Source organism: Nyctereutes procyonoides, unplaced genomic scaffold (assembly GCF_905146905.1).
Source record: "Nyctereutes procyonoides isolate TBG_1078 unplaced genomic scaffold, NYPRO_anot_genome, whole genome shotgun sequence".
Taxonomy (NCBI): Eukaryota; Metazoa; Chordata; class Mammalia; order Carnivora; family Canidae; genus Nyctereutes; species Nyctereutes procyonoides.
The window spans coordinates 6,551,434-6,566,136 of NW_026575032.1; the positions used below are offsets into that span (position 1 = coordinate 6,551,434).

The 14,703-nt window shown below is 40.6% G+C and overlaps 1 protein-coding gene across 6 annotated transcripts in view; it reads left to right on the top strand.

The window, feature by feature from the left end:
* Positions 1-653: 653 nt before the first annotated feature.
* Positions 654-14,703, top strand: part of INTU (inturned planar cell polarity protein) — an 84,308-nt gene continuing 70,258 nt past the window's right edge. For 5 of the 6 annotated variants that reach the window (XM_055317056.1, XM_055317057.1, XM_055317059.1 and 2 more), the window contains exon 1: positions 654-871. In XM_055317056.1, coding sequence (XP_055173031.1) covers positions 729-871 — 143 coding nt within the window. In that variant the 5' untranslated portion in view covers positions 654-728. The remainder of the gene's footprint in view (positions 872-14,703) is intronic. The other variant, XM_055317058.1, reaches the window with a different exon arrangement.

Here is a 14,703-nt window from a genome sequence, read left to right on the forward strand (position 1 = left end):
GTTTACGTTAACATCTGGAGGGCGTTGCTCAAAAGCCGAGGCCCAGAGGAAAGGGAGAGAGGAGTTAACTTTTTTTTTTTTTAATTTCTTATTTATTTATTGGAGACGCAGAGAGACACAGACAGAGCGAGGAGCAGGCCCCATGCAGGGAGCCCGACGCGGGGCTCGAACCAGGGTCTCCAGGGTCACGTCCTGGGCTGAAGGCGGCGCTAAACCGCTGAGCCACCGGGGCTGCCCCAGTCCTATAGATTTTACCTTTACCTCAAGAAAACCCCAGGCTGAGTGCCTCTACGGCTTTGGGCACCTGTTGCGCATAGAAACACAGGGTAAAGTGCAAACTGTAAGAAAAAAGGGGAAAACCACCACCACCACCACCACCACCACCACCAGCAGCCCAGTGGGTCTCCGCTGTTACTACATTATGCAGCTCCAAAAGTGCCTTTAGGAGACCCTACGCGGTGAAGCTTCAATCACTTAAATTCTTCCGACTGAGACGCCCCCCCCCCCTGGAAATTTCACCTCGCAGGCCTCTTTCGGTAGTTCTCGCGCGCTCCAGGAAAGCTTCCTCGTCGCCCTGGCAACCCGAGCGGCCACCAATTGCAGCCGAGGATGGGCGGTCACGTGGCCCCTCCCCCGCCCGCCCGCCTCGCGGAGACAACATGGCGGCTACGGCGAGCCGGAGCTGCGAGGTTTGAACCACGCGGCTTGCAGCTCTTGCACGCCTGAGGATGGCGTCTCCGGTTTCGTGTGGCTCGCGTCGCAGCCCGGATGAGTTCCCTGAAGACCCGTCTTCCCAAGAAGATGAGGATTGCGATCGTGAAGACCGGGTCAGCTCCTCGGGTTCCTACTCCTCAGCGAGTAGCGATTACGTGTAAGGGGCTCGAAGAGGGACAGTCCGGTGCATCCTGTGGGGCCGCGGAGCGTTCGCGTGGGGCGGGGCCACCGCCGGAGGCTTAGCGCCGTTGGGATTGTCTGAGGTTCTGTCATAAGTGGGATTCTGGTGCGGTATGGTGAGCCGCCGGGACGGGCCGGCCTTTGCTTCTGTGGGCTCTTTAGGATCGTCCGCCGAGGAGGCTCCCCTCGTGAGGGTTCCGAGGTTCACAAAACGGTGCTTATCGTCGTGTCTTCCCTGGCGTTAGGATTTTTTTTTTTTTAATTTTATTTATGATAGAGAGAGAGAGAGAAGGGCAGAGACACAGGCAGAGGGAGAAGCAGGCTCCATGCACCGGGAGCCCGACGTGGGATTCGATCCCGGGTCTCCAGGATCGCGCCCTGGGCCAAAGGTAGGCGCCAAACCGCTGCGCCACCCAGGGATCCCCAGGATCTTCGTGATTTTTAGTGCAGGGATACCCTACAGGTTTTACTAATCAACTATTTAAGCCCTATAGATTTTTTTTCCACTCTGTTATAAAAATGGATAGATTATTGTAAAAAAAAAAAAAGAAAAAAGAAAAAAAGAAAAAGAAAATACTCCCCCCTCCCCTCCTTCCTTAGTCTTCACATCAAGGACAACTTCTCAAAATCTTGGGGGTATTTCTGCTGTATTTTCCCGTACGTTCTCATGGTTTTCTTGTTTTCTGCTGCGTGTCATAATGTGTTTTTTTTTTTTAAATACAAAAAGGAGTGTTCTTTTCCACTTTTTTAATCCTTAATAATAATGCAGAGGTTCCTTTGATTCGTAGGACCCAATGCTGCTTCACTTTTGAAGGAATCTATTCCTTACTGCTACGGATTAAGACTTTTCTTTTCTTTTCTTTTCTTTTCTTTTCTTTTCTTTTCTTTTCTTTCTTTCTTTCTTTCCTTTCTTTCCTTTTAAAAGTAAATTAGTGGTGGTTTGAAATGAATGAGTAACGGTGAAAAGGTGTAGGTGCCAAAACCTCAACCATTCAACCATTCCCATAATGGACTGCCCACACCAGTCAGTTTTAGGATGGCACTTTAAGTGCGTTATTTAGGAGCAATGATTACAAGTATCTAATGTGTTTTCAGGAGTAAAAGTCACTTGGTAATTACTTTCCCGTAGGAATATGTAAAAAAAAATTACCATTATCTTTAGCAGGGTAAGGGAGAAGCAGTCACCAATGACTGCTTATTGTGCTCTAGCTGTTCAGTTAAGGACCAATTTATATATATATATGATTTTATTTATTTATTTTTAATTTTTAAATTTTATTGGAATTCAATTTGCTAACATATAGCATAGCACCCAGTGCTCATCCCATCAAGTGCCCCCCTCAGTGCCTGTCACCCAGTCACTCTCACCCCCCGCCCTCCTCCCCTTCCACCACCCCTAGTTCGTTTCCCAGAGTTAGGAGTCTTCATGTTCTGTCTCCCTTTCTGATATTTCCTACCCATTTCTTCTCCCTTCCCTTCTATTCCCTTTCACTATTATTTATATTCCCCAAATGAATGAGAACATACAATGTTTGTCCTTCTCCGATTGACTTACTTCACTCAGCATAATAGAACTCCAGTTCCATCCACGTTGAAGCAAATGGTGGGTATTTGTCGTTTCTAATGGCTGAGGAATATTCCATTGTGTACATAAACCACATCTTCTCTATCCATTCATCTTTCGATGGACACCGAGGCTCCTTCCACAGTTTGGCTATTGTGGACTTTGCCGCTATAAACATCGGGGTGCAGGTGTCTCGGTCTTTCACTGCATCTGTATGTATCTTTGGGGTAAATCCCCAAAGATGCAATTGCTGGGTCTTAGGGCAGATCTTTTTTTTTTTTTTTAATTCTTTGAGGAACCTCCACACAGTTTTCCAGAGTGGCTGCACCAGTTCACATTCCCACCAACAGTGCAAGAGGGTTCCCTTTTCTCCGCATCCTCTCCAACATTTGTGGTTTCCTGCCTTGTTAATTTTCCCCATTCTCACTGGTGTGAGGTGGTATCTCATTGTGGTTTTATTTTATTTTATTTTTATTTTATTTTTTATTTATGATAGTCACAGAGAGAGAGAGAGAGAGAGGCAGAGACACAGGCAGAGGGAGAAGCAGGCTCCATGCACCGGGAGCCCGACATGGGATTCCATCCTGGGTCTCCAGGATTGCACCCTGGGCCAAAGGCAGGCGCTAAACCGCTTCGCCACCCAGGGATCCCTCATTGTGGTTTTGATTTGTATTTCCTTGATGGCAAGTGATGCAGAGCATTTTCTCATGTGCGTGTTAGCCATGTCTGTGTCTTCCTCTGTGAGATTTCTGTTTATGTCTTTGCCCATTTCATGATTGGATTGTTTCTTTGCTGTTGAGTTTAATAAGTTCTTTATAGATCTTGGATACCAGCCCTTTATCTGATACATCATTTGCAAATATCTTCTCCCATTCTGTAGGTTGTCTTTTAGTTTTGTTGACGGTTTCTTTTGCTGTGCAAAAGCTTCTTACTTTGATGAAGTCCCAATAGTTCATTTTTGCTTTTGTTTATCTTGCCTTCATGGATGTATCTTGCAAGAAGTTACTGTGGCCAAGTTCAAAAAGCCTGTTGCCTGTGTTCTCTTGGATTTTGATGGAATCTTGTCTCACATTTAGATTTTTCATCCATTTTGAGTTCATCCATTTTGAGTTTATCTTTGTGTATGGTGTAAGAGAATGGTTCATCTTCATTCTTCTGCATGTGGCTGTCCAATCTTCCCAGCACCATTTATTGAAGAGACTGTCTTTTTTCCAGTGGATCGTCTTTCCTCCTTTGTTGAATATTAGTTGACCATAAAGTTGAGGGTCCACTTCTGGGTTCTCTATTCTGTTCCATTGATCTATGTGTCTGTTTGTGCCAGTACCACACTGTCTTGATGACCACAGCTTTGTAGTACACCTGAAATCTGGCATTGTGATGCCCCCAGCTATGGTTTTCTTTATTTATTTATTCATGAGAGACACACACAGAGAGGCAGAAACACAGGCAGAGGGAGAAGCAGGCTCCATGCAGGGAGCCTGACGTGGGACTCGATCTGGGGTCTCCAGGGTCATGCCCTGGGCCGAAGGCAGGCGCTAAAACGCTGAGCCACCCGGGCTGCCCCAGGACCGATTATATTCTTGAGGAGGATATCAAGTATTTTGTGTAATTTGTGGTCATTTAAAAAATAATTACAACGTTATGATGGTTGAGGCACTGGATGGAAAGAATGGGTTACGGGAAGTATTACTTGGTCTTGCTGTGGGAATCCTAGACCTTGTGAGAATCATCAAGCTCTTGGTTTCTTTCTACATCTTAGAGTCACACACTTTGAGCTGGGAGGGAATCTGTAATTTTCCCGCGGCCACACAGCTCAGTGTTTCAGTGTAGGAATTTAGGAGGCTGGATTGCCAGTGGCATGTCCTGATTTTAATGGGATGAAGGTAAATGAGCTAGCCCTGTTTCCTAGGAAATGAGCAATCTGAGGACCTTGTTTTAGGAAAACTTGTTATCTCAAAACATTTTAAGATTAAAAGTACATGTAAATATGTATTTTATGTACATGTATAAATATTTATATATATTATATATGTGTATATATTTTTAAAGGGCATTAAGCTTTCCACATGAGTCATTCGCTCATTACTTGGGATGTTCCAGTGTCTTTATTCTTCTAATAGTAAAAGTACAGTAAATCTCTGTTGCAAAATGTTTTGCTGGTCTATGTTTCAATTCCTGTCAAGAATTCAGGTTTTGTGTTTGGCCCTTCTTGATGTGTAGGACGTGAGAATTGATATGCTGATCTCAACACATTCTATTCTGTTCCTATTTACCTCTCCAACCTGCAGAGTCACCACTGCAGAAGTGGTCTTCCCAGTTTGGACAAGATTACTTTTTTAAAAGAAAATAAAAAAGATTTTATTTATTTATTTAGAGAGAGTATGCACTTGAGCAGGGGGGCAGGCAGAGGGAAAATCTCAAGCAGGTTCCTCGCTGAGTGTGGAACCTGACTCGGAGCTTGATCTCAGGACCCTGATATCATGACTTGAGGCAAAACCAAGTGTTGACTCTTAATTGACTGAGCTACCCAGGAGCCCCTGGATAAGATCACTTCTTAATCAAAGGCACACGAATGTAAACTTGATCTTTCTCATCAAAGCTAAGAGATAGGAATTGCCCATTGTTTTTCACTGCTTACACAGAGGTTATTAAGGAAGTAATGCTACTCATTGATTCATATAAAATACTCTGAACTTTCCATGTTTTAGTTAATTATCGGCATAATTTATTATTTCATACATGCTTTGTAACTAAAAACCAGTTTCTGCATGTAATTGTCATTAAGGTGACCATTTTTGAGGTAAAATTACTTTAGAGTACATTCTAGTGAAATACTAGGTTTAATAAGTTTAAGAATATAAGAGGAGGGAAACAAAAAGAATATAAGAGGAGGGACGCCTGGGTTTCTCAGCAGTTGAGCATCTGCCTTTGGCTCAGGCCATGATCCTAGGGTCCTGGGATTGAGTCCCACATTGGGCTACCCACAAGGAGCCTGCTTCTCCTCTGCCTGTGTGTCTGCCTCTCTCTCTGATGAATAAATAAATAAAATCTAAAAAAAAAAAAAAAGAATATAAGAGGAAAATAATTTTAGATTAGTGTAGACATTGGCAAGTCCTTGGGGAAACTTCAGGGATAATACCTGTGGATGAGTTGGGTTGAGAATATCATTGACTAGTTTCAGTATTGAAATAATGGAAATCATACATTTACTTGCAGTAATGCCAAGTTTCTTTACTGTGGTTTTCTTTTTTTCTGTTTTGATCTCTATTTTCACATCCATTTTCAGAAACACTACAAATTCTTTTTTAAGTTTTTATTTTAATTCCAGGTATTAGATTCTGGTATATAATATAGTGATTCAGCACTTCGTACAACATCTGGTGCTCATCAGAAGTGCACTCCTCTCCTCTGGTAACCATCAGTGTGTTCTACAGTTGAGAGTCTGTTTCTTGGTTTGCCTCTGTTTCTTTCTTTTCTCTCTCTCTCTCTTTTTTTTTTTATCACCATTTGTTGTGTTTCTTAAATTCCACATATGAGTCAAATCATATGGTATTTGTTTTTCTCTGAGTTATTTCACTTAGGATAATACTCTAGTTCTATCCATGTCATTGCACATGGCAAGATCTCATTCTTTTTTACAACTGGGTAGTATTCCATTGTGTGTGTGTGTGTGTGTGTGTGTGTGTGTGTGTGTGTCACCTAAATCTTTTTTCCCCTCAGATCTAGGATTAGGATTTGGTTTAGGACTAGAATAAGGGTTAGGGCCAGGGTGAGGGCATGTGACTATTACCATGTAGTTCAGAGACCTCTCCAGAGGGATAGGCCCAGGATTAGGGTGTGGGGTTAGGGGTTAGTGGCTAAGGGCTAGTGTTGAGGTTTGGGTTAGGACTAGGTTGAGAGGTAGGATTAGGGTGGGCATATGTGCCTCATATCCTGCAGCTTAGAGACTTCTCCAAAGGTTAGAGTTAGGGTTAGGGGTAAAGTTTAGGGGTTACCAGTTAGGGGTAGAGTTAGATTTAGGGGTCAGGGTTGAGGTTAGGGTTAGGGTTTGGGTTTGGCATCCTTTTTCTGTGGTTTTCAAATTATCCAACTTACTGGAATAAGATTGATTAATTCATATTGGTCAATCAATTTTATTACTTAAACTTTTGATTTTTCAAAGAGATTTTTTTTTATTATTACTGTAGTTTTAAAACCTTGACTGATAGAAAGAGGGATAATTTAAAAAGAGAATTTAGCTGTAAAAAGCTAATGAACTTTCACTGAAAATGAGAAGGACTGGAGAAGAAGGGTAATATGGTTTTTACTGTTTTTTTCTGAGTTTTTTTTATGATTTTATTTATTTATTCATGAAAGACACAGAGAGAGAGGCAGAGACATAGGCAGAGAGAGAAGCAGGCTCCATGCAGGGAGCCTGATGCGGAGGACTTGATCCTGGGACTCCAGGATCATGCCCTGGGCCGAAGGCAGGAGCTCAACTGCTGAGCCACCCAGGTGTCCCTGAGGTTTTTTTTGTTTTGTTTTGTTTTGTTTTAACATAAAATAAACTGCATGGGCAGCCCGGGTGGCTCAGTGGTTTAGCACTGCCTTTGCCCAGGGCCTGATCATGGAGACTCAGGATCAAGTCCCATGTCAGGCTCTCTGCATGGAGCCTGCTTCTACTTCTGCCTGTGTTTCTGCCTCTCTCTCTCTCTCTGTGTCTCATGAGTAAATAAATAAAATCTTTAAAAAAATAAAAATAAACTGCATATATTTAAAGTATACGGTTTGAGAAGTTTTTATATGTATACATTTGTCAAGATAATGAACATAGTCATGACATCCAAGAGTTTCCCCGTGCACCTCCTTTAGATTGCTCCTACCCCCTCACTCCTCATAACCACTTATCTGCTTTCTGTCATTATAGATGAACTTGTATTTTCTAGAGTTTTGTAAAAATGGAACAATATGGACTCTCTTTTCTGTCTGACTTTTACTCATAATAATTTTGAAACTTACCCATGTTGTTGCCTATAGGTAGTTCATTGTTTTTTAATTTCTGAATAGATTTCCATTGTATAGGGGCACCTGGGTGCCTCAGCAGTTGAGCGTCTGCCTTCAGCCCAGGGCGTGTTCCTGGGATCCAGGATTGAGTCCCACATTGGGCTCCTTGCAGGGAGCCTGCTTCTCCCTCTGCCTATGTCTCTGCCTCTCTCTCTGTGTCTCTCATAAATAAATAAATAAAGCTTTTTAAAAACAATTCCATTGTATGAATGTACCAAAATTTATCCTTCTCTTGGGTTTTAACATGGGAATGATATACTTGAAGAATCAAAATGTTTTGAAGTCCATGATGCCATATACTGTATTAACATCCAATTTAGGATAATTCCTTTTTTCTTCTCCTGTGCTGAACCCTGACTTTTTTCTTTGAATTTCTCTTTTATCAAATTACATAGATTAAAAATTCAAACAGTATATAAAACTAAGTTTATGATGAAAAATGGCAGTTCTTTGCTACTCTTCTTTCTACTCCCAAGTCAGCATGTTTGAAGATAATTCATTATCTTCCCTGTTTCTCCTCTAGCTTTGCCTGCCTTACTGACATCACTCTCTCCTTGCTAATGTCTTTAGATCTAATAAGTCTCCAGTCTTGTTGACTTCCTTTTCTGATATCCACCCCTCCTTCTTTCTTTTTTCAGAGGCACTGCCTGACTTAAAGCACTTGCCTCTCCCAAATAAGAGAGGGGTAGCCTTCTGACTGATCTAGATGCCTCATCTTTTAATTCCAGTCTTTTTTCATACAGTTTGCTTTCTAGAATGCAGTTCTAAATCATTTTTCTCTTAGAGAACCTACTACAGAAAGATATATAGTGGCAGTTTGGATAAAAAATAGAGTTAAAGGGCAGCTCCGGTGGCTCAGCGTTTTAGCGCCGCCTTCAGCCCAGGGTGTGATCCTGGAGTCCTGGGATCAAGTCCCACATTGGGCTCCCTGCAAGGAGCCTTCTTCTCCCTCTGCCTGTGTCTCTGCCTCCCCCCTCTCTCTGTGTCTCTCATTAATAAATAAGTTAAAAAAAATAGAGTTAAACACATACATAAATAATCCCAGTGAAACTAAACAAAATGAAGCAAATATCCATGTCCTTAACCAGGTCATCCCTATGATCAGGAAGAGAAGGCTAAGTTATAAAATATATCTAATCATATGTCAGGCTTGATCACTGATGATTGTATTGTGCAAATAATTCAACCACTTCAATTATAATGAAATTTCTTTAAAATGTTGCCTCAAGGGCAGCCTGGGTGGTTCAACGGTTTAGTGCTGCCTTCAGCCCAGGGTGTGATCCTGGAGCCCCGGGATCGAGTCCCGCGTCGGGCTCCCTTCATGGAGTCTGCTTCTCCCTCTGCCTGTGTCTCTGCCTCTCTCTCTCTCTCTCTCTCTCTCTCTCAAGAATAAATAAATAAAATATTTTTTAAAAAAAGTTGCCTCAAATAATCATCCTGGTTCAGTGTAATGAGTATTGGATTGAGAGTAGGGGTCAGCCAACCTGTTACCCCTACTCTTAATCCCCACCACTAGTCATATGACCTTAATGTGTCACATGAATTCTAAAAGCATCAGTTTTCACATGTTAAAATGGGAATGAGAGTGTTTACTTAACTCTGACTTTCATTAACTGAGAGAAGGTTTGCTTAAATCCTAGGAACAGGAAAATTGTGAACAGTTGATGATGAGGAATTGACAGGACAAAGAGGAGATTGATGGTAGAGGTGACGTATTTGATTTGGAAGAGGGTTAATCCAACCTGATTTTCATTTTCTCCCCAGCTTTATGGAAGTATAACTGACAAAAATTGTATATATTTTATTGTATATATTAAGGTATACAATGTGGTGATTTGATATATACAAACAGTAGTAGATTCTCTAAGAGGAAGGCAAATATCCTTTTACAGGTTTATTTTGCTTGCCCTGAGGGGTTCAGAATTAGAAGAGTTTTTGGTTATAAATTATCATTTTATGAGATGTCTCTTGTAACAAGTTTTCTCATCTTTGTTAGAGGTTTCATAACTTCCTCTATATCTTCAGGATGAGAATACTACATATTTTAAGGGGCAGTGTAGTTAAAGAGAAAACTAAAGGCTGAATGTGCAAGCATTTCTATGAAATCTTTGTGTAGATGACCTAGTAAAGACATGCTTTTCTTTTTTTCTTAATTCAAAATTATTTTTTCTGAACAATTTGAAATATATGGGAAAGAAGGAAGAAGGCTCCTATATATTTCTCATCAAATACATGGCTTTTTTTTTTTAAGATTTATTTATTTATTTATTCATGATAGAGAGAGAGAGAGAGAGGCAGAGACACAGGCAGAGGGAGAAGCAGGCACCATGCCAGGAGCCTGACGTGGGACTCGATTCCGGGACCCCAGGATCGTGCCCTGGGCCAAAGGCAGGCGCTAAACCTCTGAGCCACCCAGGGATCCTATGGCTTTTCTTTAACATGAAAACTATCTTCCTGGTATTGATTGAGAAGTTTTATGGGTCTTCATTAATAATTTTATTTTAGGGATCCCTGGGTGGCGCAGCGGTTTAGCGCCTGCCTTTGGCCCAGGGCGCGATCCTGGAGACCCGGGATCGAATCCCACATCAGGCTCCCGGTGCATGGAGCCTGCTTCTCCCTCTGCCTGTGTCTCTGCCTCTCTCTCTCTATCTGTGTGATTGTCATAAATAAATAAAATTAAATAAATAAAAATATTAAAATAATTTTATTTTAAAGTTTAAGTAATAGGATAACTCTGTTAGGGAGTGAAACTACTCTATGTGAAAATATAATGGTGGATGATACATGTCATTATGCATTTACCTAAACTCATACTTAAACCTATACCACCAAGAGTCAACTATAATTTAAACTATAGATTTGGGTTGATTATAATATATGACTATAGGTTTATCCAGCATAACAAATGAATCACTCTGGTGGGGGATGTGGATAATGGAGGAGGCTATGTATGTGGGAAAAAGGGAGTATATTGGAAATCTCTACCTTCAGCTCAATTTTACTGTGAACGTAAAACTGTTCTAAATACACACACACACACACACACACATACACACACACTAAATCATTTTTCTATAGTACTCAAAAGCTCAGTGGCCTCCCAAATAAATTCCAAATTCCTTAGGATGATTTTTCAAGCTGTTTTAGATCTGCCCCTAGTCTTTCTGATCGCATCTTTGATAATCTTACTTCTTTAAAGTCTTCTTTATTCCTACTTGTCTTACCTCAGGCTGCTATTTTAAAAATAGCATAGGACATCTAGGTGGGTCAGTTAAGTGTCTGACTCTTGATTTTGGCTAAGGTCATGATCTCAGGGTTGTGAGATCAAGCCCCACATTGGGCTCTGGACTGGGTGTAGAGTCTGCTTAAGATTCTCTCCCCCCCGCCCACACTATCTTTCTCAAAATAAATATATACATAAAAAAATTTAAAAATTGCATAGACTGAGTAGCTTGTAAACAACAGAAATTTATTTCTGAAGGCTGGTAGTCCAAGATCACTGTACTAGCATGGTCAGGTTCTTGTGAAAACCCTCCTCCAGGTTACAGCTTGCTGATTTCTCTTTGTATCTTCACATGGCAGAGAGCAGGACAAACAAGCAAACTTTCTCATGACCCTTATGAGGGCACTAATTCCATTCATGAGGGCTCCATCCTCGTGGCCTCATCTAATCCTAATTACTTCCCAAAGGTCCCATCTCCTAATACCATCACACTGAGCAGTAGGGTTTCAACATTCACATTTTAGGGGGACACAAACATTCAGTGCATAACATTACTACACTGAAATACACACCCATTCTCATACCTCTTGTGCACTTTCACCTGTATTTGTACGTACTTTGTTCTCTCTGAAATGCTCCTTCTTCCTGTCTTGTGAAAATCATTCAATGTCCCACTTAAGTGCTACCTTCTCCTGCAACCTTTTTTGATCCTTCTTAGACTTAATTTCTTCAAATTCAACTCTCCTATAGCAGTTTTTGTACTTCATCTTGAGCACTTGCATTTTAGCTAGGTAATGAGCCCTGTGTCCATCTGACACCTTTAAAAGTACAAAAATGCCCTATCACACAATGTTTTTCTGGTCTATGATTTCAGTTCTGCCAGGGTCAAATCTTATCCCTAACCTAGTGATATGTAAACATGCTCCATTTAGCTGAAGGGGTTGGAGGTAAGGAATGTGGTCCTGGGAGTGGGGTCATTATTAACATAGTTCCAATGGAGATGTGTTCCAGATGTAAATATTTATTTCCTGCAATGAGTACCCAGTAGTTTACTGACTGATTCCTTCCTTTTCTCTAACATGCTTCATATTTGTTCCAGTGGTGACTGTGGCTAGGCTAGAAAGAACACCAGCCCATCCCCACCCCTCCCCTCAAGCTGTTATAACATCTAGCATAGACTTTGACCAATCAAAAGACTTCGAGGATGAAAATTAGATATTGCTGGTAGAGCACAGAAAAGCAAACATAGAAAAATATTGGACAGACCAGTGCTGAGCAAATATCGGATAGAATCCATATTCATGTTATGATACTTTTATTGTGTGTGGTTTTTCTCTTCCTAGAATTGTCAGGCTGTACATATTAGCACCATGTAACTATGTGTTTTGGTCACTTTGGTACTTTTGCTCACTAAAAAGGAAAAAAATACACTGTAACAGGTTTGGAGTAGTTAGCAAAAGTCTGTTTTTCTTAAAGAAATGAACCAGTAGGTCTGGCTATTTAGAGCTTTTCTTTTAGATACCAAGAAAATACTAATACCATTTCAATTGCTAAAACGTGCTGACAATGTAAATAAAGACCTGAGAGGGCAGCCTGGGTGGCTCAGCGGTTTAGCACCGCCTTTGGCCCAGGACCTGATCCTGGAGTCCCGCATCGGGCTCCCTGCATGGAGCCTGCTTCTCTCTCTGCCTGTGTCTCTGCCTCTCTCTCTCTCTCTCTCTGTCTCTCATGAATAAATGTATAAAATCTTTAAAAAAAAAAAAAAAAAAAAGACCTGAGAGATTCAGTAATTTAGAAGAAAAAACATTATCAGTGTATAATTCTTGAATATGGATTGAGAAACTTATTAGCATTATCTGAAGTTTATTTTCTTTAATATAGTTATGTCACCGTTTATGTAAGTGAATTTGGTTATTTGCGAATTAGCAAATCTTTCTTTGGGAAGGACTCTGCTCATGTTTACTACAGCAGTTAGAGCCTTGAAAACCAATTAAAAGTGTCCTCAAACTTTGCAAGTAGACAATAAATATACAGTGAAAAGTAGAATAAACAAAATAACCTCATCAAAAGACATTTACACAATGACAGCTTTGCAGTTTGTACCGTAGGATCTCAGAAAAGAGATTAAAGAATACTTATAAAAATCTGTATTTAAAAATCCGAATTAAAGCTGCTAGAGTTAATTCCTTTTTTTCTTTAAGTTTTTTTTTTTTTAATTTATTCATGAGAGACATAGAGAGGCAGAGACATAGGCAGAGGGAGAAGCAGGCTCCCTGGGGGAAGCCTGATGCAGGACTTCATTCCAGGACCCCAGGATCACATCCTGAGCCAAAGGCAGACAATCACTGAGCCACTGAGGTGCCCCTAGAGTTAATTCCTTTTTAAAAATAAACATTTTTCTTTTGGAATAAGTTTAGATTTATAGAAACGTTGCAAACATGGTACAGAGAGTTCCCATATATCCTCCATCCAGTTTCCCATGATGTTAACCTCTTACACAACTATGGTATGTTTGCCAGAACTAGGAAATTAACATTAGTACACCACTATTAAATAAACTCCAGGCTTTATTTGAATTTTATCATTTATCTACTTAAGTCCTTTTTCTGTTCCAGGATCTAATCCAGGATATCATATTGCATTTAGTCATTAAGTTTCCCTAGTTTCCTGTGGTCTCTGACAGTTTCTTAGTTGTTCCATGTTTTTCATAACCTGGATCGCTTGTTAAGGTAATGTCTGCAAGGTTTCTTCACTGTGAAGTTACTATTTCTCACTTCCCATACTCTGTTCTTTGAGAGTGCATCACTAAATCTAGTTCACATTAAAGGGGAAGAAAGATTAAGCTCCATCTCCTGGAGCAGGAGTATCAACATATAATATTAATTTCTTTAATGTGTTATTAATAATAGTTGTAATGAAAGGTTGGGTTTTTAATACATCCCCTTCTAGTAGAACTAACTTGAGAGTACAATCTTTACAACTCTGTTAAGCTTTTTAACACTTTAATCATTTATGCACTTGATGCTTAATCTAAATAGGAATTAATCATCTGGAGTAGGAATAAGGAATCTTTCAGGAATACTGAATTATGGGAGCCATAGAAGCCACATCTAGTTTGTTTCTTATGCCAACAGCACTTAGCCTGGAACTTAGCAAATAGAAGTCATTGGAGACATCTTCGTTTATTGACAGGGGTTGGAAGAATGCAGAAGTATGAGTGCTGTATCTAATAAAGTTGTTAAGTTTCTCTACATTTTTTACCCTGTTGTGGAAGAGGGAAGGAACCAACATGTATTTGACATTTATCATGGCAAGCACATATTCTTATTTACAGTTGATAACAGCCATGCGAGGTACCTATAGTCTGTTTTCTAAAAAAGAAAAACTAAAACTTAGAAAAGTAAAAATAAATCTTAAAAAAAAGGGCAGCCCTGGTGGCTTAGCGGTTTGGCACTGCGTTAGGCCCAGGGAGTGATCCTGGAGCCCTGGGATCCAATCCCATGTCCGGCTCCCCACAGGGAGGCTGCTTCTCCCTCTGCCTGTGTCTCTGCCTCTCTCTCTCTCCGTCTCTCTCTCTCTCTCTGGGTCTCTAATAAAAAAATAGAAAGAAAAGTAAAAATGTCAATAGAACAGAATTTGGACCCAGGTTTTTTTTTTTTACTTCTCAGTTCATTTTCCTTTTGCTATAGATGTTGCCTTCTTTCAGAAGTCTCATACCTTCATTTCCATCTTTATTCCTGTTTCTCTTATCTCCTTTCTATGTTTACAAGATTTATTACAAATCCAGTTAGTTAACATACAGTGTAATTAGTTTCAGGAGTAGAGCTTAGTGATTTATCACTTACATACAACACCCAGTGCTCATCACAACAAATGCCCTCCTTAATGCCCATCACCCATTAGCCCATCCCCCACCCGCCTCTCTTCCAACATGTTGGTTTGTTCTCTGTAGTTAAGAGTCTGTTTTATGCTTTGGCTC